Source organism: Sapajus apella, unplaced genomic scaffold (genome assembly GCF_009761245.1).
Source record: "Sapajus apella isolate SASKATOON/1434 unplaced genomic scaffold, GSC_monkey_1.0 scaffold89, whole genome shotgun sequence".
Lineage (NCBI taxonomy): Eukaryota > Metazoa > Chordata > Mammalia > Primates > Cebidae > Sapajus > Sapajus apella.
In genome coordinates, this window is record NW_022437029.1 from 2447494 (window position 1) to 2470509 (window position 23016).

A 23016-nucleotide genomic window follows, 5' to 3' on the forward strand; every position below is an offset into this window, starting at 1 on the left:
AGGGACTCACAAAATTTTCATAATCTGTTATAAACTGGCAAATACTTTTAATGTGATTTGAAATTGTGTCCCTCCTTCTCACCAAATAAACACACCACACATGTATGTATAGTATCACTTTCTCCATCTCTTTGACCACATCAGAAAATTCCTGAAGAAAAGGCTTATTAATTTCTAACTGCAACCAGTTTCTACTACCAGCTTTGATATTTCTTTACATACTCCTGCAAGACTGGCAGGATGATATCTGTGAGTACTGTTTTGTCCTGAGTCAGATGAGCTACATGCTTATAGAATGTCATTGGACTCCATAATTAAGGAATATAAGGAGTAATTGTACACTCCTTCTCTTGTGGAAAGCTTCCTTTTTTGAAAGTTATCTTGATAGTCCCAGCTACTCAGGAGGCTGACACAGGAGAATTGCTTGAACCAGGGAGGCAGAGGTTGCACTGGGCTGAGATCGTGCCACTGCACTCCAGCCTGGGTGACAGAGCGAGACTTTGTCTCAAAAAAAAAAAAAAAAAAAAAAAAAAAAGTTACCTTGAGCCTTAAAATATGCTTGGTGACACAAATGTTTTTTCAAAAGGAGGAAGAACAATCACTAGTAAAAAAAAAACAACCCACATTTCTTATCTTGTAATGTACATAATAAATCCTATATGTATTTAAAAAGTTAAATGTGAAAAGGTAAACTTTAAATTCCAGTAAGAAGAAATAAAAGTGAAATTACAGGGAAGGGAGATAGGCAGGCAGGGAAATAATTTTCTAAGCTAGATGCAACGCAAAAAAAAGTATGGTCACTTTAAAAAAAAAACACACACACATTTTGATAATCAATATGAACCTAACCAAAATTTGAAAGGAAACAACTGGAAGACAAATAAACTTAGTAAATAAAGTTAATTGTTTATATCTCTACTAACATAAAGAACTCATATGAACTGATGAGAAATATGAGCTAAATGAAAATGATCAGAAAATTTACTAAAGAAGAAATACAATTGAATTGTATATGTATAGGGAAAATTTACCCTTAATAGTAATAAAATAAATTAAAACAAGATGCCATTACTAGTTCAGGGTTCACCTCTCCCCAGAGACGAGTCTTGCCCTGTCACCTAGGCTGGAGTGCAGTGGTGTGATCTTGGCTCACTGTAACCTCCACCTCCCGGGTTCAAGCAATTCTGCCTCAGCCTCCTGAGTAGCTGGGGTTACAGGCATGCACCACCACACCCAGCTAATTTTTATATTTTTAATAGATGGAGCTTTACAGTGTTAGCCAGGATGGTCTGGAATTCCTGATCTCGAGATCCACCCGTCCTCCCAAAGTGCTGTGATTACAGGCATGAGCAACTGACCCCAGCCAAGGGTTTTTTAGCTTGACATTACTGATTTTTTGGGTTGGATCATTACTTGGAGTGGGGGCAGCCCTATGCATTACAGGATGCTTAGCAATATTCCTGGCCTCTGCCCAATCGATGCCACCAGCATTCCCCACTCTAGTAATGACCATTAAAAAGGTCATTATATTAAATGCGCCCTGGGAGCTAAATCTCTTTCAGCTGAACAAGAAAAACTCTACCAAAGACATTGTTCTAGTCTATTAGTGGAAAAATTTGTTAGTTTGTATTACATTGGGCAATGGCAATCTCATATACTTTGCTGGCAGGAGTAGAAAATGAACCATGACTTTTTTTGACAATAGCTTTTTTGAAATGTAATTCACATGTCATCAATTATTTTTAGCATATTAACATAGTTGTACCATCATTACCACAATCTAATGTTAGAACTTTTTCATCATCTCAAAAAGAAACTCAAGGTCAAGCATGAGGCTAACACCTGTAATCCCAGCACTCTGGGAGACCAAGGTAGGCAGATTGCTTCAGTTCAGGAGTTCGAGACCAGTCTGGGCAACATGGTAAAACCCCATCACTACAAAAAATACAAAAAATTAGCCAGGCATGGTGACATAGGCCTGTAGTCCCAACTACTCAGATGGCTGAGGTGGGAAATCACCTGAGCCCAGGAGGTCGAGGCTACAGTGAGCCAAGATGGCACCACTGCATTCCAGCCTGGGCTACTGGAGGACACCCTATCTCAAAAAAACAAAAACAAAAAACCAACACAGAGCCCTCTGTGGCCTTAGGCAACCCCTAAACTATTTTCTACTATTTGCCTCATTCTGGATATTTCATATACACAGAAACAATGTGTATGCGGTCATTTGTGACTGGATTCCTTTATTAGCATAATGTTTTTAAGAATTATCAATGTTTTAGCAGGTATCAAAATTTCATTACTTGTATATAACTTGTAATAACATTCCATTGCATAGATAAACCACAGATCTATTCATGAGTTAAACATATTTGACTTATTATACTTTGGGACTACTATAAATAATATTGCCAGAAAGATTTGTATACAAGTTTTTGCATGGACATGTTTTCCATTACTCTCGAACACACAGAAGTGACATTTATGAGCTGTATGGTAATCTAATTTTTAACATTTTGAGGAACTGCCACAATGATTTCCAAAGTTGCCTCACTATTTTACATTTCCACCAGCAATATATGAGAGTTTCACCTTTTCCACATTTTTGTCAACATTTTTTATCTTCTCTGTGACTATAGCCATCCTAGTCATTGTGAAATAGTATGATTTTGATTTTCATTTTTCTATTAATGATGTTCAGCATCTTTTCATGTGTTTATTGGCCATTTATGTGTCTTATGTAGAGAAATGTCTATTTTATCCTTTGCCGAGTTTTTTAGTTGGGTTATTAAATTTGAGACAAGGTTTCATTCTGTCACCCAGGCTGGCGTGCAGTGGCATGAACATGGCTCACTGAAGCAAACCTCCCACCTCAGCCTCTCAAGTAGCTGGGAATACAGCCGTGTACCACCACACCTGGCTAATTTTTGTATTTTTTGTAGAGATGGGTTTTTGCCATGTTGCCCAGGCTGGTCTTGAACTCCTGGGCTCAAGCGATCCTCCTGTCTCAGCCTCCCAAAATGCCAGGATTATAGGCATGAACTACCACTATATATTTTGAATATCAATCTTTTATCAGATATATGGTTAGCAAACGTTTTCTCACATCTTGTGCATCATCTTGTCACTTTCTTGATGTCATCTGCAGCACAGAAGTTTTTTTGTGTTTTAATCAAGTCCACTTAATCTATTTACTCTTTTTTTGCTTGTGTTTTTGACGTGTATTTAAGAAAGTGCTGCCTAACCCAAGGTCACAAAGATTTACTTCTATGTTTTCTTCTTAATACAGTTTTTGCTCTTACTTAAAGCCCTATGATTCATTTTCAGTTAATCTTTGCATGTGATCCAACTTCATTCTTTTCCATGTAGATGTCAGGTGGTCCCAATACCATTTGTTAGAAATACTATTCTTTCCTCATTGAATTGTCCTAACACCTGTATTTTGAAAAATCATTTGGGTACAAATGTATAAAATAAGCCATTTCTGGACTCTGAATTCTGTTCCATCAACCTGTATGTCTTTCCTTATGCTAGTATCACGCTGTCTTTTTTTTTCTTTTTTTTTCCCATTTATTTATTTTATTGCATTTTAGGTTTTGGGGTACATGTGAAGAACATGCAAGATTGTTGCATAGGTACACACGTGGCAGTGTGATTTGCTGCCTTCCTCCCCATCACCTACATCTGGCATCTCTCCCCTTGCTATCTCTCCCCAGATCCCCACCCTCCACCGTCCCTCCCCATTTCCCCCCAACTGACCCCAGTGTGTAGTGCTCCCCTCCCTGTGTCCATGTGTTCTCATTGTTCAACACCTGCCTATGAGTGAGAACATGCGGTGTTTGATCCTCTGCTCTTGTGTCAGTTTGCTGAGAATGATGGTTTCCAGGTTCATCCATGTCCCTACAAAGGACACAAACTCATCGTTTTTGATGGCTGCATAATATTCCATGGTGTACATGTGCCACATTTTCCCTATCCAGTCTATCATTGATGGGCATTTGGGTTGGTTCCAGGTCTTTGCTATTGTAAACAGTGCTGCAATGAACATTCATGTGTACGTGTCCTTATAGTAGGATGATTTGTAATCCTTTGGATATATACCCAGTAATGGGATTGCTGGGTCAAATGGAATTTCTATTTCTAGGTCCTTGAGGAATCGCCACACTGTCTTCCACAATGGTTGAACTAATTCCCACCAACAGTGTAAAAGTGTTCCTATTTCTCCACATCCTCTCCAGCATCTGTTGTCTCCAGATTTTTTAATGATCGCCATTCTAACTGGCGTGAGATGGTATCTCAATGTAGTTTTGATTTGCATTTCTCTAATGACCAGTGATGATGAGCATTTTTTCATGTTTGTTGGCCTCACGTATGTCTTCTTTTGTAAAGTATCTGTTCATATCCTTTGCCCACTTTTGAATGGGCTTGTTAGTTTTTTTCTTGTAAATCTGTTTTAGTTCTTTGTAAATTCTGGATATCAGCCTTTTGTCAGATGGGTAAACTGCAAAAATTTTTTCCCATTCTGTTGGCTGCCAATTCGCTCTAATCACTGTTTCTTTTGCTGTGCAGAAGCTGTGGAGTTTGAGTAGGTCCCATTTGTCTATTTTGGCTTTTGTTGTCAATGCTTTTGGTGTTTTGGTCATGAAGTCCTTGCCTACACCTATGTCCTGAATGGTTTTGCCTAGATTTTCTTCTAGGGTTTTTATGGTGTTAGGTCTTATGTTTAAGTCTTTAATCCATCTGGAGTAAACTTTAGTGTAAGGTGTCAGGAAGGGGTCCAGTTTCTGCTTTCTGCACATGGCTAGCCAGTTTTCCCAAAACAATTTATTGAACAAGTAATCCTTTCCCCATTGCTGGTTTTTGTCAGGTTTGTCAAAGATCAGATGGTTGTAGATATGCTGTGTTGCCTCCGAGACCTCTGTTCTGTTCCATTGGTCTATATCTCTGTTTTGGTACCAGTACCAAAACATGCTGTTTTGATTACTGTAGCCTTGTAGTATAGTTTGAAGTCCAGTAGTGTGATGCCTCCCGCTTTGTTCTTTTTGCTTAGAACTGACTTGGCTATGTGGGCTCTCTTTTGGTTCCATATGAAGTTTAAGGTGATTTTTTTCCAGTTCTGTGAAGAAGGTCATTGGTAGCTTGATGGGGATAGCATTGAATCTGTAAATTACTTTGGGCAGTATGGTCATTTTCATGATATTGATTCTTCCTAACCATGAACATGGAATGTTTCTCCATCTGTTTGTGTCCTCTCTTATTTTGTTGAGCAGTGGCTTGTAGTTCTCCTTGAAGAGGTCCTTTACGTTCCTTGTTAGTTGTATTCCTAGGTATTTTATTCTCTTTGTGGCAATTGTGAATGGAAGTTTGTTCTTGATTTGGCTCTCTTTAAGTCTGTTATTGGTGTATAGGAATGCATGTGATTTTTGCACATTGATTTTGTATCCTGAGACTTTGCTGAACTTGCTTATCAGTTTCAGGAGATTTGGGGCTGAGACGATGGGGTCTTCTAGATACACAATCATGTCGTCTGCAAATAGAGACAATTTGACTTCCTCCTTTCCTACTTGAATGCCCTTTATTTCTTTTTCTTGCCTGATTGCTCTGGCTAGAACTTCTAGCACTATATTGAATAGGAGTGGTGAGAGAGGGCATCCTTGTCTGGTGCCACATTTCAAGGGGAATCATGCTGTCTTGATTACTTTAGTTTTGCAGCCAGCTTTGAAATCAGGAAGTGTGATTCTCTCAAGTTTTTCTTTTTCAAGATTTTGGCAATTCTGGGTCACTTGCACTTCCATAAGAGTTTTAGATCAGTTTGACAATTTCTACAAAGAAGACACCTGGGATTCTGATAAAGCACTGCCTTAAATGTGTGGATCAATTTTGGGAGTAACGCCATCTTAACAACTGTAAGTGTTCTGACCCATGAACATGGAATGTGTTTCCATTTATTTAGGTCTCCTTTAATCTCTGTTGACAATGTTCTGTAGTTTTGTAACTTCTTTTGTTAAATTAACTCCTAAGTATTTGTCCCTTTTTTTGTCCTTGGAGACAGAGTCTTACTCTGTCATGAGGCTGGAGTGCAGTGGAGTGATCTCAGCTCACTGCAACCTCCAACTCCCTGGTTCAAGCAATTCTCCTGCCTCAGCTTCCTGAGAAGCTGGGATTACAGGCATGCACCACCACACCTAGCTAATTTTTGTATTTTTAGTAGAGACAGAGTTTCACCATGTTGGCCACAATGGTCTCCATCTCCTGACCTTGTGACCTGCCTGCCTCGGCCTCCCAAAGTGTTGGGTTTACAGGCATGAGCCACAGCGCCTGGCTGTATTTGTTCTTTTTTAATGCTACCCTTTTTGATGCAATTCCATTTGATAGAATTGTTTTCTTATTTTCATTTTCAGATTGTTCACTGTTATTGTACAGAAATAAAAAAAATACAATAATTGGATATTGATCTTGTATCCTACAACCCTGATGCTCATTTATTAGTTCTAGTAGTTTTTTCATTGATTCTTAGGATTTTCTGTATTTCAGATCATGTCACCTGCAAACAGAGATAGTTTTACTTATTTTCCATTCTGGATGACTTTTAGTTCTTTTTCTTGCCTAATTGCCCTGCCTAGAACCTCTGCTACAATGTTGAATAGAAGAGGCAAGGTTGGCATTCTTGTCTTGATACTGATCTTAGGGCAAAAGCGTTCTACCACCACTGAGTACAGGGCTTGCTGTGTGGTTTTCATAGATGCCCTTTATGAGGTCAAGAAAGTTTCTTTCTATTTATAGTTTATAGAGTGTTTTTATAAAGGCAAGAATGTTGGATTTTGCCAAATGCTTTTTCTGCATCCATTGAGAAGGCCGTGTGGTTTTCATTCTTGATTCTATTGATATGATGATATATTAATTGATTTTCAAGTGTTAAACTAACCCAGCATTCATGGAATAAACCCTACTTGAGGGTGTAAATTTCATTTTATGTGTTGTTGGATTCAGTTTTATAGTATTTTCTTGAGAATTTTTCATCTGTATTCATAAGAGATACTGGTCTGCAGTTTTACTTTCCTGTGAGGTCTTTGTCTGGCTTTGGTCTCACGGCAATAATGGCTTCATAGAATGCATTGGGAAATGTTCTCTGCTACTTTTGGAAGTTTGCAAAAATTTTGGAAAAATGCATCTTGAATCATTTGGAAGAATTCACAACTGGAACTATCTGGGGCTCAATATTACTCTATGGAAATTTAAAATTTTCTACTTTGACCTCTTTAGGTTGTAGGTTTATTCAGATTTTCTACTTTTCTTTCAGTCAGTTTTAATAGTCTGTGTTTTGCTGGAAATTTGTTGATTTCATCTAAGCATTTAATTTTTGGCATTCAATTGTTCATAATATTCTCCTATGACACTTTTTTATTAGGTTAGTAGTGATGTCCCTTCTCTTATTCCTGATTTTAGTAATTTGACTCTGTCAATTTGCTAAAGATTTGTCAATTTTGTTGATATTCTGAAAGAACAAGCTTGTGACTTCTTTGATTCTCAATTGTTCTCTCTTGACTTAGTTTTTGTTCTAATCTTGATTATTATTTTCATTCTTCCTACTGTGGGTTTAGTTTGTTCCCTTTTCCCAGTGTTCTAAGTGGAAGGCTAGGTAAGCGACTTAAGATCTTTCTTCTTTTTTTTTATATACAGATAGGCATTTATAGCTATAAATTTACCTCTAAGTACTGCTTTAACTGCATCCTGTACATTTTGACACAATACATATTCATCTTTGCTAATCTCAGAGTATTTTCTTTTTTTCCTTTGTGATTTCTTCTTTGACTCACCACTGCTTGGGAATGTGCTGCTCAATTTTTATATACTTGTAAATTTACAAAATTTCCTTCTTTTATCAATCCGTAACAATTTCATTGTGGTGGGAGAACATACTTTGCATAAGTTCAATCCTTTTAAATCTATTAAGGCTTGTTTTATGGCCTAATGTATGATCAGTTCTGTTGGATCTTCCATGTTGAGAAGACTATGTATTCTACTATTGTTGGAAGATTGTTTTATATGTTTATGTTAATGCAAATTTGGTTTCAGTGTAGTTGAAATCCTGTATTTCCTTGTTGAAGTTCTGCCTAGCTGCTCTCTTCATTACTGAAAGTGAGGCACTGATGTCTGCAACTATTACTGTTGAATTATTTCCAGCTCAACACAGAAATGTTATTTCTACATAGCTGTATTTACTCCTTCTCTCATTAGTGATATTACTGCTTACATTTACATCTCTATATGTCACAAGTCCAATGATATATTATTACAATTATTGCTTTTAAATTTTATAGCTTTTAAAGAAATTGTTGAAAGGACAGCAAACCTACATAGTCAGACTTAGCAAAAACCTCAAAGCAGCCCTTTTAAATATGTTCAAAGAAACAAAGGAAATCATACTTAAGGAAGTAAAGTAAGGCCATAAATAGATGAATGGATAAAGAAAATGTGGTATATATACAAAATAGAATACTATACAGCAACGATCTCCAACCTTTTTGTCACCATGGACTGGTTTCATGGAAGAAAATTTTTCCATGGACAGCAGTAGGGGTGGGGATGGTTTTGGGATGAAGCTGTTCTACCTCAGATCATCAGGCATTAGTTAGATTCTCACAAGGAGTGTGCAACCTAGATCCCTCACATGTGCAGTTCACAATATGGTGCATGCCCCTATGACAATCTAATGCCACTGCTGATCTGACAGGAGGCAGAGCTCAGGAAGTAATGCTCACTAACCCACCTACCACTTACCTCCTCCTGCTGTGCGGGTGGGACTGGTACCAGTTTGTGGTAACAGGCCATGGACCCATACAGGTCTGTGGCCCAGGGGTTGGGGACTCCTATTATATGGCTTTAAAAAGAAAAAAATTCTGTAATTCATGGCAACCTGGATGGAATTTAGGGACATCATGCTAAATGAAATGAGCCAGGCACAGAAAGAAAATATTGTATTATCTTACTTACAGGTGGAATACTTACAATCTTACTTATAAATACGATATGATCTTACTTATAACCTGACTTTATAGAAACAGAGAGTAGAATGGTGAAAGGAGGAAGGATTGAAAAAGGGAAGATGTTGATCAAAGAGTTCAAAGTTTTAGTCTGACTGGAGAAATAAGTTTTGGTGATTTATTACACTGCATGGTGACCACAGTTAATAATAATCTACTGTATAATTCAAAATTTCAAAAAGAATAAAATTTTAATATCACTCCAAAAAATAAGGGTGATAATTTGATATGTTAATTAGTTTAATTAAACCTGTCTACCATACATACATCAAATCTTTCACATATAGACCAAAACATCACACTGTACTCCATAAATATACACAATTATTTGTCAACTAAAAAAATAAGAAAGAAAAAGTAAAACAAGGCATAATAACAATGTCTCATCAAATAACGAATAATAAAGAAATAATAACCTGCTCTAAAAGACAGTTTCTTTTGTTTGCTTTATTTTCCTACGGATGGGTGGCATTTTCTTGGATTTTTGAAGGTTAAATTTTTTTATTGTTGAAAATTAGAAATTTAAAATAATATATTGTAGCACCTCTAAATACTGATCCTCCCCATCTTGGGACTTGTTATGGTTGTTTTCTTGTTTATTTCTCTGGACTGCTTCTATGATGTCTATTTCCCTTGTAGTATATAGCCTCTGATGTTGCCCCTCAGGGTATACACATAGTTACTCTGATCCCCTTCCACGGCCATGTACAGTCACCCTAGCTCCTCCCCCTAGGATGACAATGGATTTAGCCAGGCTGTCTTTGACTGACTCTTAAGTGTCTGGCTGGTCTGGCCCTACTGATATCAAAATCCAACTATTAGCCTCTATTAACTGCTAGCTGAAATGTTCTATTGATTTTGACAATCACTTGTGGGTTAACTTGCCTCACAGTCTGATCCAATTACATTTGATCCTTTTGCAGGGGTACTACTTCCCAAGCATTGTTGAGGTATGATTGACAAATAAAATTTATAAAAATTTTATAAAATATAATTTTATAAAAATTATATATACTTAAGGTATGTAACATGATGTTTTGATACACACATACATTGTAAAATGATTACCACAATTAAGCTAACATATCCATCACCTCTCTCTCATCTAGTTACTATTTTATGTGTGTGATAAGAACACATGAGATCTATTCACAGCAAATTTCAAGTATACAGTATATTAACTATAGTTACCATGCTGTACATTAGATCTCCCAAACTTATTAACCTTGTAACTGAAAATTTGTACACCCCGACCAACATTTCTCTTCTTCCCCTACTCCCTTCACCCCCAGCCCTTCATCACCACCATTCCACTCTCTGTCAAACTCACAGAAGAAGGGGTAGTTTTGAGGCAAGTTATTGAGGCTTGCTCTGACCCCAGAAGGGTTCTTGTTAGCTGCCGCTGTCCATGGTTCTCTATTCAACTTCTAAGTGGTCTATTGTTTCCATTTTTGTTTTCATGAAGTTTCCTCTTAATTGTGAAGCAGTGGCTTTTTGAAAGCTCATTGGCTGTATGTGCCAAAATTTCCACTTGTGGGAATCCATCTTAAGGATATAATGCAAAATGTGATAAAAGTTTTACATAAAAAAAATTTTTTTGCATGTTAAAAATTTTAAAATTTTTATACAGAAATGGTAAAAAGTAGAATCCATTTAATACATTATTTTACAAATATGCAAAAGAACACAAAAATCTGGCTAGGAAAAGAAAAGGGCCAGAAGGAAATGCAACAAAATGTCTATAGTGCGGGAAAGTACCTTATTCTAGTTTTAGGTTCTGAAATCCATTTTGGCCTAAGGTGATGACCACACTTTTAAAAATCCTTTGCTTTCTTCAAAAATTATATGAGATTCTCCAAAGCACTTCTTATGCCTAACGAAATTATCTATAACATAAGTATTAATTAAAGGACATTAAAGGAAGAATATTTGGAATTCATGTTCTCAAAATTCCTCTTGAGAAGAGTTAGTTCATAGATATACGATTATTTTAGAAATAGAAAATCAAGACCCGAGTGTACTGCATATTATGTGAATTATATCCCAATAAATATATCTCAGTAAATATATTTTTTAAAAAAAAGGAAAGAAAAGAAAACTAACACTAAAAAAAGGTCCAGACAGTGCTTTAAACTATTTTTGTAGGAGAATGAAGATAGCAATATAGATATTTTTGACCCTAACTTCTCCTTTCTTAGTTAAAATTATGAGTGATCTCAGGGATGAAAGGTTAGCTCAATATTCACAAACAATCAATGTGATCTATCATATTAATAGGCTAAAGAAGAAAAATAATTGGATCTGATAATTATATGCTGAAAAAGCAGTTGGCAAAATTCAATATCCATCTCTGATAAAAAAAATTCTTAGAAATATGGGAATAGGGAGAACTTTCTCAACTTCATAAGAGCAACTACAAAATACTACAGATAACAGTATACTTAGTGGTGAAACACTGAATGCTTTCTGCCTAATACTGGAAAGAAGGCAAGATGTCCAATTGCACCCCTCTTATTTGACATAGTACTTAATTATGAAACAGTGCAAAAAGGCAAGAAAAGGCACACAGATCAGAAATAATTAAAACTGTTCTTATTTTTAGATACAAAGGTTGTTTACCTAGAAAACCCCATGGAATCTGCAGGAAAACTCCTAGCACTAATAAGTAGATTTGGCAAGTTCACAGGACACAAGATAAACATTCAGAAATTAAAATTGTTGATCAGGCACAGTGGCTCATGCCTTTAATCCCAGGATGCCTTGGCAGGTGGATAACTTGAGGTCAGGAGTTCAAGACCAGCCTGGCAAACATGGTGAAACCCTGTCCCTACTAAAAATACAAAAATTAGCTGGGTGTGGTGGCATGTGCCTGTAATCCCAGCTTCTCGGGAGGCTGAGGTGGGAGAATCGCTTGAACCCGGGAGGTGGAGGTTACAGTGAGCCAAGATCATGCCACTGTACTCCAGCCTGGACAACAGAGCAAGACTCCATATTAAAAAAAAATTAAAAGTGTTGGCTGGGCATGCTGGCTAATGCCTGTAATCCCAGCACTTTGGGAGGCTGAAGCAGGAGGATTGACTGAGGCCAGAAGTTTGAGACCAGCCTGGGCAACATAGCAAGACCTCATCTCTGAAAAATGAAAATATTAGCCAGGCATGGTGGCACATGCCTGTAGTGCCACCCAGCTACTTGGGAGGCTTAGGTGAAAGGATCACTTGAGCCCAGGGGTTCAAGGCTGCACTAATCTATGTGCCACTGCACTCCAGCCTGGGTGACAGAGTGAAATCCAATCTCTAAAACCAAACCAAAAGAAAACAGAAGAATAAAAATCAATTGTACTTCTACGTACTAGCAAGAAACATATTGGCAATGACATTAAAACTAAAATACCATTTATAAGAGCTCAAAAAAATACTTTTTATTTTATAGGTGGAAATCTAAACATGTGCAGAACTTGTATGCTGAAAACTACACAAAGTTAACAAAAGAAATCAAGGAAGATCTAAGTAAGACATATCACATCCATGAGCTGGAAGCCTTAGCATAGCAAAGATGTTAATTCTCCCCAAGATAATGGAATTTTAATGCAATTCCTATCAAAATCCAAATAGGATTTTTGTTGATATAAAAAGATTATTCTTAAACGTATGTGAAAAATCAAAAAGACTAGAATACCTAAAATAATTCTGAAAAAAAAAAGAATAAAGCAGATGAACCTGAATTAAAGACTTAATACATAACTAGAGTAATCAAAATTGTGTGGTATTGGTGGAAAGACAGATATATAGGTCAATGTAAAAGAAGAGAAAACCAAGAAATAGGCCCACACAAATATGCCCAACTGACTTTTCACAAAATCTATTCAGCGGCAGAAAGATAGCTTTTTAAACAAATAGTACTGAAGCAGTTGGATACTCATAGGCAAAAAAAAAAAAAAAAAAAGAGACCTCTATGTAAACCTCAAACTTCATGCAGAATTAACTCAAAATAGGTCATGGAACTACATGTGAAAAGTAAAACTATAAAACATTTAGAATAAGAAGTAGGAAAATCTTTGGGATTTAGAGCTACAGAAAATAATTTTTAGACTCAAGCCAAAAGCCCAATCCATAAAAGGAAAATTTATAAATGCAACTTCATCAAAACTGAAAACTTTTTATTTGAGAAAGACCCTGTTAAGAGGATAAAAACTACAAGCCACATACTTAGTGAAAGAACATATTTGCAAACCACATGTCTGATAAAGCAGGAGTCCCCAACCCCCAGGCCACAGACCGCTGCCAGTCCGTGGTCTGTTAGGAATTGGGCCGCACAGCAGGAGGTGAGTGCAGGCAAGCCAGCAAAGCTTCATCTGTATTTACAGCTGTTCCCCATCACTTGCATTACTGCCTGAGCTCTGCCTCCTGTCAGATCAGCAGCAGCATTAGATTCTCATAGGAGCAGAGCCCTATTGTGAACTGCACAGGCAAGGGATCTCAGTTAGGCACTCTTTAAAAGAATCTAATGCCTGATGATCTGAGGTGGAACTGAGGCACTGATGTTAGCTCTGGGGATCGGCTGCAAATACAGATTAACATTAGCAGACAGGTTTGACTGCACAGAGACCATAATAAATCAATTGCTTGCAGACTAATATCAAAACCCTATTGCTGAGTGGCAAGTGACAATTAAAATGCATCTGGTGGTAGGCTTTATAGTGGCAAGGGAGTTGATGTGCTTCAATTGTACAGCCTGCTCATTCTTTTATTTACCACTTCCATTCAGGTCTCTTTCCTGTATTTGAGTACTTATCTCGGTCACAGCTTTGGTAAGCCCACAAGCTAACCCTAGCCAAAATGAGTAAAAAACAAGCATCCTTAGAAAGCTTCTTTGAAAAGGGCGAAAGACCAAATGATGAGACAGCAGAAGACTCTAAGACTGCCAAAAAAGGAAAGCTGCATTTAAAAGAAAATACCAAGCCCTACTTAAATTACGGGTTCATTGCAACAGGTGACTCACATTTTCCAAGTCTGCTTTGTATATCCAGTGAAACCATAAAACCTTCAAAACTGCTTTGCCACATGGAGACCAAGCACCCTGCATTAAAAGACAAGCCTTTGGAGTTTTTCAAAAGAAAAAAAAAACGTGAACACAAAGAACAGAAGCCATTATTAAAGAACACCACTTCATCAAATGTGTTTCCACTGAGAGCATCATTCTTAGTGGTTTAAACGCATTGCTAATGCTAAGAAGCCCTTTGCTATTGTGAAGAGTTGATCCTGCCTACTGATAAGGATATCTGTCATAAAATTTTAGGAGAGGCTGAAGTCCAAAAGGTGGCACATGTTCCTCTTTCAGCTAGCATCATAACTAGATGAACAACTAGATGAAATAACAGAGGATATTTAGACACAATTGTTAGGATTAATGAGTCACTGTGGTATGTAATCCAGGTTGATGAGTCTACTGATGTTGACAGCAAGGCAACAATGCTTGTCTCTGTGTCATATATTTTTCAGGAGCAAGTGCATGAGGATATATTTTTTTGTTTGTTTTGTTTGTTTTGTTTTGTACTTTTTTTTTATTGTGCTTTAGGTTCTGGGGTACATGTGCAGATCATGCAAGACTGTTGCATAGTTACACATACGACAAGGTGGTTTGCTGCCTGCATCCCCCCATCATCTACATCTGGCATTTCTCCCCATGTTATCCTTCCCTGACCTCCCCATCTCCATCCCCACTGTCCCTCCCTTGGCCATCCCCAACAGACCCCAGTGTGTGATGCTCTCTCCCTGTGTCCATGTGTTCTCATTGTTCAACACCTACCTATGAGTGAGAACATGTGGTGTTTGATTTTCTGTTCTTGTGTCAGTTTGCTGAGAATGATCGTTTCCAGATTCATCCATGTCCCTACAAAGGACATGAACTCATCATTTCTTATGACTGCATAGTATTCCATGTGTACATGTGCCACATTTTCCTTGTCCAGTCTAACGTCAATGGGCATTTGGGTTGGTTCCAGGTCTTTTATAATGTAAACAGTGCCACTATGAACATACATGCACATGTGTCCTTATAATAGAATGATTTATAATCCTTTGGGTATATACCCAGTAATGTGATTGCTGGGTCAAATGGAATTTCTATTTCTAGGTCCTTGAGGAAGCACCACACTGTCTTCCACAATGGTTGAACTAATTTACACTCCCACCAATAGTGTAAAAGTGTTCCTGTTTCTCCACATCCTCTCCAGCATCTGTTGTCTCCAGATTTTTTAATGATCGCCATTCTAACTGTCATGAAGTGGTATCTCAATGTGGTTTTGATTTGCATTTCTCTAATAATCAGTGATGATGAGCATTTTTTCTTGTGTTTTTTGGCCTCATATATGTCTTCTTTTAAAAAGTGTCTGTTCATATCCTTCTCTCACTTTTGGATGGGTTTGTTTTTTTTCTTGTAAATCTGTTTTAGTTCTTGGTAGATTCTGGATACTAGCCCTTTGTCAGATAGGTAGATTGCAAAAACTTTTTCCCATTCTGTTGGTTGCCGGTTCACTCTAATGATTATTTCTTTTGCTGTATAAAAGCTCTGGAGTTTAATTGGGTCCGATTTGTCTATTTTGGCTTTTGTTGCCAATGCTTTTGGTGTTTTGGTCATGAAGTCCTTGCATATGCCTATGTCCTGAATGGTTTTGCCTATGTTTTCTTCTAGGGTTTTTATGGTATTATGTCTTATGTTTAAGTCTTTTATCCATCTGAAGTTAATTTTAGTGTAAGGTGTCAGGAAGGGGTCCAGTTTCTGCTTTCTGCACACTGCCAGCCAGTTTTCCCAACACCATTGATTAAACAGGGAATTCTTTCCCTATTGCTTGTTTTTATCAGGTTTGTCAAAGATCAGATGGTTGTAGATGTGTGGCATTGCCTCCAAGGCCTCTGTTCTGTTCCATTGGTCTATATCTCTGTTTTGGTACCAGTACCATGCTGTTTTGATTACTGTAGCCTTGTAGTATAGTTTGAAGTCAGAAAGCATGATGCCTCCAGCTTTGTTCTTTTTGATTAGGATTGTCTTGGCTATGCGGGCTCTCTTTTGTTCCATATGAAGTTTAAGGTGGTTTTTTCCAGTTCTGTGAAGAAGGTCATTGGCAGCTTGATGGGGATAGCGTTGAATCTATAGATTACTTTGGGCAGTCTGGCCGTTTTCACAGTATTGATTCTTCCTAACCATAAGCATTGAAAGTTTCTCCATCTGTTTGTGTCCTCTCTTATTTCCTTGAGCAGTTTTTTGTAGTTCTCCTTGAAGAGGTCCCTTACATCCTCCGTTAGTTGTATTACTAGGTACTTTATTCTCTTTGTAGCAATTGTGAATGGGAGTTCGCTCATGATTTGGCTCTCCGTTAGTCTGTTATTGGTGTATAGAAATGCTTGTGATTTCTGCACATTGATTTTGTAACCTGAGACTTTGCTGAAGTTGCTTATCAGTTTCAGGATATTTTGGGCTGAGACAATGGGTTTTCTAAATATACAATCATGTCATCTGCAATAGAGACAATTTGACTTCCTCTTTTCCTAACTGAGTATGTTATGTGCACTTTTGTTGCCAACCAATGTCACAGCTGCAGACTACTCAAGTCTTTGGATGATTAAATATCAGGAAAACTGAATTGGTCGTTTTATGTCAGCATATCGCAGACAGAGGGATTGCCATGACTAGACAGCTTTCTGATTTCATTACTTGGGTCAAAGGGGTTGCTTCTGAATGTGAATCTACACATTGTGTCATCCATAGAGAAATGCTGGTTATCCAAAAATTGTCACCTGAACTTAACAATGTTTTGTAGGATGTGATTAAAATTATCAGCTGGCAAGGTGCAGTGGTTCATGCCTGTAATCCCAGCACTTTGGGAGGCTGAGGTGGGCAGATCATGAGGTCAAAAGATTGAGACCATCCTGGCCAACATGGTGAAACCCCATCTCTACTAAAAAAAAAAAAAATACAAAAAACGATTAGCTGGGCATGGTGGCATATGCCTGTAATCCTAGCTACTCAGGAGGCTGAGGCAGGAGAATTGCTTGAACCTGGGAGGTAAAAGTTGCAGTGAGCTGAGATTGCACCACTGCACTCCAGCCTGGGCAACAGAGCAAGACTCCATCTCAAAAATAATAATAATAAAATTATCAGCCACATTAAAGTACATGCCCTTCACTCATATCTGTTCACATAGCTCCATGAAGAAACGAATGCAGAGCAAACATATCTTCTTTTATACACAAAAGTGAGATGGCTTTCTAAAGGTGTACCACTGGCCAGAGTTTTTGAGTTATGAGAGCCACATTTCTTTTAGAAAATGTCACCACTAGCAGCACATTTGAGTGACACAGAATAGGTCTCAAAACATGCTTACTTGTGTGACATATACAATCTGCTCAACAAACTCCATTTGTCACTTCAGGGGAGAATGACAACTGTGTTCAAGTTGGCAGACAAAGTGGTTGTATTCAAAACTAAACTGCTGTAATCCCAGCACTCTGGGAGGCCAAGGCAGGCAGATAACTTGAGGTCAGGAGTTCAAGACCAGCCTGGCCAACATGGTGAAATACCGTCTTACTAAAAATGAAAAATCGGCCAGGTGTGGTGGCAGGCATCTGTAATCCCAGCTACTCGGGAGGCTGAAGAATCACTTGAACTCAGGAGGTAGAGGTTGTAGTGAGCCAAGATCGTGCCACTGCACTCTAGCCTGGGCAACATAGCGAAAACAAAACAAAACAAAAGCAAGGCCAATCTGGAATTTTGGGGGCAACGAGTGAACACTGGGATTTTTGACGTGTTTCAAACAGCAGAGATTTTGAAAGAGGCTGAGCCAGGGCTGCCTTTCTCCCAGCTGGTGCATGATCACCTATCTCAGCTTTCAAAAGAGTTTGAGCTACTTCCTAATCACAAAAGACCCCCAAACTTGGAAAGAATGGATCCGCAATCCATTTGTGAGTATGCCAGGTGAATCGATTTTGTCCGTGCTAGAAGAGGATCAACTGCCTGAGATACAAATGATGGCGGCTTTAAAAGTATGTTTGAGACAACTTCAAATCCAGACGTTCTGGATTAAAGTCAAGCCTGACTCTCCTGATATTGCCACAAAAGCACTGAAAAGGCTGCTTCCATTTCCAACATCCTATCTTTGTGAAGCAGGGTTTTCTTCAGTGACAGCAACCAAGACAAGATTATAGACTGGACATAAGCAATACCTTTCAGGTGTCACTGTCTCCCAACACCCCCAGATGGGACTGTCTAGATGCAGGAAAACAATCTTAGGGCTCCCAGTGATTTTACATTATGGTGACTTGCATAATAATTTCATTATATATCATAATGTAATAATAACAGAAATCAAGTGCACAATAAATGTAATGCTCTTGAATCAACCCAAAGCCATCCCCTGCCCGCCCCCATACCCAGTCTGTAGAAAAACTGTCTTCTATGAAACTGGTCCCTGGTGCCAATAAACTTGAGGACCACTGTGATAAAGAACTAGTACCTAGAATATATAAAGAACTCTCCATACTGAACATTAAGAAAAACATCTATCCAATGATAACATGGACAAAAAACAAAGAGACGTTTCACCGTAGAAGATACAGAGATGACAACCACACAAAGAGAATTTCAAGTTAATTAGTCATTAAGGAAATTACACATCAAAACTACCATAATAAAGTACTATACACATTTCAGAATGGCTAAATTAAAAAATAGTGGCAACAACAAATGCTGGGTAGGATGTGGAGAAACTAGGTCATTCATACACTGTTGGCGGGAATGCAAAATGGTATAGATACTTGGGAAGACAGATTGGCACTTGGTTAAAAAGTTAATCATGCACCTAACATAAGAACCCAAAGTTACGCTCCTGGACATTTACAAAGAAATGAAAACTTATGCTCATACAAAAACCTAAACACAAATGTTTATAATATCTTTATTTGTACTATCCAAAAACTGGAAATAACTCCGACATTCTTCAGTGGGTAAATGGTTAAACCAACTGTGTTAAACCAATAGGATGAACATTACTCTGTAATAAAAAGGAATTATTGTAATACTCTGTACATTACTCTGTAATAAAAAGGAACTATTGATACATTAAACGACCTAGAATTATGCTGAGTGGAAAAAGTCAATTCCCAAAAGGTTACATATTGTATTATTCCATTTATATAACATTCATGAAATGGCAAAATTATAGAAATGGAAAATAGATTAATGGTTGCAAGGGGTTAAGGAGGGTTTGGGAATAGGAGAGAAGTAGACGGGGCTACAAAAGGGCATCACAATGGTTCCTGTGATGGAAATGGTCTGCATCTTCCTGAATCAATATCAAATATCCAATATATTATAGTCTTGCAATATATATAACTTTGAAAGATATTGCCATTGGGCAAAACCAGGTAAAGGTTACACAGGATCTCTCTATATTATTTCTTATGATTGCATGCAAATCTACCATTATCTCAAAATCAAGAGTTTAATCTAGAAAAAAATTATGAGTGCCTCCTATATACAAAGCTCAGCTTAAGAAATACAAAAATAAATAAGATGGTTGAGATTGTTACTTTGAGGAGATAAAGATACAAATATAAATAATCAAATTCCAAAGCAAAAAAAAATTATTAATGTCAGGGTAACGTAAAGCACCTTGGGAAAAGGAAATAAGTCACAAAACTTGGAGTAAACATCTTTAAATTTTTTTTAATTAATATAAATCATTATCAAGATTTTTATATAGTTTTGCCAAGGGCAATGATTTCAAAACTTTAAGAGGATTACCAGAATATACCCTACCTAGTCATAGTACATTTTTTAATAAGCTTTGGTGTATGTTCTGATATTTCTACTTCATATTGTGTCAGTTTGAGTAACACGTAAGACTTTTCCAATTTAAAAACATCAGTAAAAACGTTTAGAGGATGTATTGTTTGAATTTTTATAGTGACCACCTATTCTTGAGTTACTTTCATCATTAAAAGCTTCTTAAATAAAAAATAATTTGAAGAGTGAGAATTCCAGCATATAACACTTCATTAAAACATTAACAGTGGTTCTGACAGTAACGAAATAGATGCATGATTCTCAAATGCATCATCCAACTGCAGACTAACAAAAGGTTCGGCCGGGCATGGTGGCTCATGTCTGTAATCCCAGCACTTTGGGAGGCTTAGGTGGGTGGATCACGAGGTTAGGAGATTGAGACCATCCTGGCCAAGATGGTGAAACCCCATCTCTACTGAAAATACAAAAATTAGCTGAGCGTGATGGTGTGTGCCTGTAATCCCAGCTACTTGGGAGGCTGAGGCAGTGAGCCGAGATCACGCCACTGCACTCCAGCCTGGCGACCGAAAGAGACTCCGTCTCTAAATAAATAAATAAATAAATAAATAAAAGGTTCAATAGGGTTTGGTAATAACAGAAATTTAAACATGACCAAAATTTGCCACTATTTCAAATACACTATCCATCTTCTATACATACCCCTTTAGGATTACAGCTCTATCTCTCCAGTCACTTCCTCCCGTGCACGCTACACTAGCCATTACAAAGTACTTGTTACTCACTCAAGAATCTATATATACTTCCATACCCTTGCCTATGTTGTTTTTCCTGATTGGGATGCCTCATTCCTTTAGAGCTCAGCAGTACCTCCTTTTGTACTCCTCCCTGATATTCCTGGGCTGAATAGAAATTGCCTCTATAAAGCTTTTAGTATCTCTTATTAACATATCATTCATTACAAATTATTTGCATGTCAATGGGAAATCCCTGAGGACAGAAATTAACATCTTTTGAAAATTATATTCCCAGTGGCAAGTACAGTGTCAGGCACAAAGTAGATACAATCAACTGAGTTACAGTTAAAAGAATCTGGCCCATTAGTAAATAAATTCAGCGTAAAAGAGTATCATTAAAGTTAAAGTTTAGCTGAATAAACCTCAACCTCATGGTTCTTTGCTGATTGCTATGTCAATGTGTTTTATGATTCTTCCGGCTAAAAGTAAATGCAAATTACACGCTAAAAGGAAGAGTTTCTGTTACAGTCTTAAGTTGTCTGGAATACAGCTGTCATAAACGAATCTCTTAGACTTCTAAAATAAAATCTAAGTTCAAAGATATGGCTTGATGTAATATTACATAAAAAAGAATTTATTTTCCCAAAATTATGCTAACTTCACAGTAATAGCAATTTTTTAAAAAAATGTATTACATACCATTTCTATTTCTTGATCTTTAGCAACCAGCTGTCGATTAAGAAGTTCTTTGCTTGAGTCAAGTTTAATGCAGAGTTCCCTAGTAGAAGACAAATCTGCAAGAGCGGACACTTTTTCAAACTGAACCTTCTGAAGCTCCTCTTCCATTTTTACAACAGACTTATGTAAGGTAGAAATCTGGGACTTGTAAGACCTTTCTGCATTTAAGTGCTGCAAAAATAAAATTATATATTACATAGATATATAATTTAAATTTAATATAATTAAAATTATATATAGAGATATGTATACATATATATTAAACTGGAATAAAACTACAACATGGAAAACAAAGTGGGGCAAATCTCAGAGTAGTGCACTTAAGATTGTATGCAGTTTTAGATAATATAGGTGGTAACAGTATGTACAAAACACTCTAAGAAAGATAAATTCAAGTTTCGATTTTTTTTGTTTACATAAAATCCATGAGCGGGGTGGTCAACAGGTCATTCTTTGTAACGTACTCAGGGAAAAAAAAACACAAAACTTTTCCACTTAAAAGTCTCCAGCCCCAAAGCTAGTTGAGATATATACTTGACCAACAGTTCTACCTATATTAGCCACAGTTTCAATTATTTTATAATACAAATGCTATCACTGTTAAAATGCCAGCCACTGTTTTATTCACAACACCTGTTTCCAAATTCCTGACAGGCATGTTGATTTCAATCATGTTATAAAATGAGAACTGATTACTGTTTTACACTTACTAATACCTCACAGAGAAAAAGACTAAGGGCAAGTTGAAATTATGTATACATCCACATAATCGCTTCTCGGCCTTTTGGCTAAGGTCAAGTGTATACATCCACATTATAGGAAATAAGAGCATGGTTTTTAAAGCTATGAGATACAAGTTACATAAATGCTTTCAAATGTTCAAGATAATTCCACCCCTACCCTTTTCCTTCAGAAAAAAATGGCTTACGTAAGTGCACTGCCACCTACAGAGAAGTATTTGTTTGCTATAATGTGAAGACAAGGAGAACTGAGAAGCAAAGAAATTTATGTGTTTTTACAAGTAATTTTATAAGTGTAAAGCACTACTATTTGCTCCCATTATAAGTTATTTGGCCATAATTCACTCCTACTTTTTCTCTATCTTTTCCCTTCCTTCCTCACTCACTCTTTCTTATTATTCAAGCCAACTTTTTATCCATCTTTCTGCCCACCCACCCATTCATCACATATTTATTGAATATACTCTGTGTTCCAGTCACTAAGCCTAGGTACACATTCAATGGTAAGTGGTATCTGCTCTAATAAAACATCTAGACTACTAGAGGAGTCATATATTAATCAAATAATGATACAGATAACTATATAAATACATAAAGAAAATATTTCTGGAGAAAAAGTTATAACAAAGGAAACTGAACCAGACACAGTGGTTCACACCTGTAATGCCAACATTTTGCAAGGCTGAAGTAAGAGGATCACTTAGGGTCAGGGGTTTGAGATCAGCCTGGGCAACACAGCAAGACCCATCTCTAAAAAAAAAAAACAAAAAATTAGCCACAGAGGGTCACACATGCCTGTAGTCCTACCAATTTAGGAGGCTAAGGCAAGAGGATTGCTTGAGCCCAGGAGTTCAAGGCTGCAGTGAGCAATGATAGTGCTACTGCACTCCAGCCTGGGCAACAAAGCAAGACCTGAAAGAAAGAAAGAGAGAGAGAGAGAGAGAGAGAGAGAGAGAGAGA

At 37.3% G+C, this 23016-nt stretch overlaps 1 protein-coding gene across 18 annotated transcripts in view; it reads right to left on the minus strand.

Annotated features, from left to right (window-relative positions):
- TSGA10 (testis specific 10) overlaps positions 1–23016 on the minus strand; it is a 156913-nt gene that overhangs the window by 20992 nt on the left and 112905 nt on the right. For 16 of the 18 annotated variants that reach the window (XM_032255405.1, XM_032255417.1, XM_032255412.1 and 13 more), the window contains one exon: positions 21278–21487. The exons of 1 other annotated variant lie outside the window; for it this stretch is intronic. In XM_032255405.1, the coding sequence (XP_032111296.1) occupies positions 21278–21487 (210 nt within the window). Of the gene's footprint in view, positions 1–18673; positions 19090–21277; positions 21488–23016 lie in introns of those variants that run through there. One more of the 18 variants, XM_032255409.1, reaches the window with a different exon arrangement.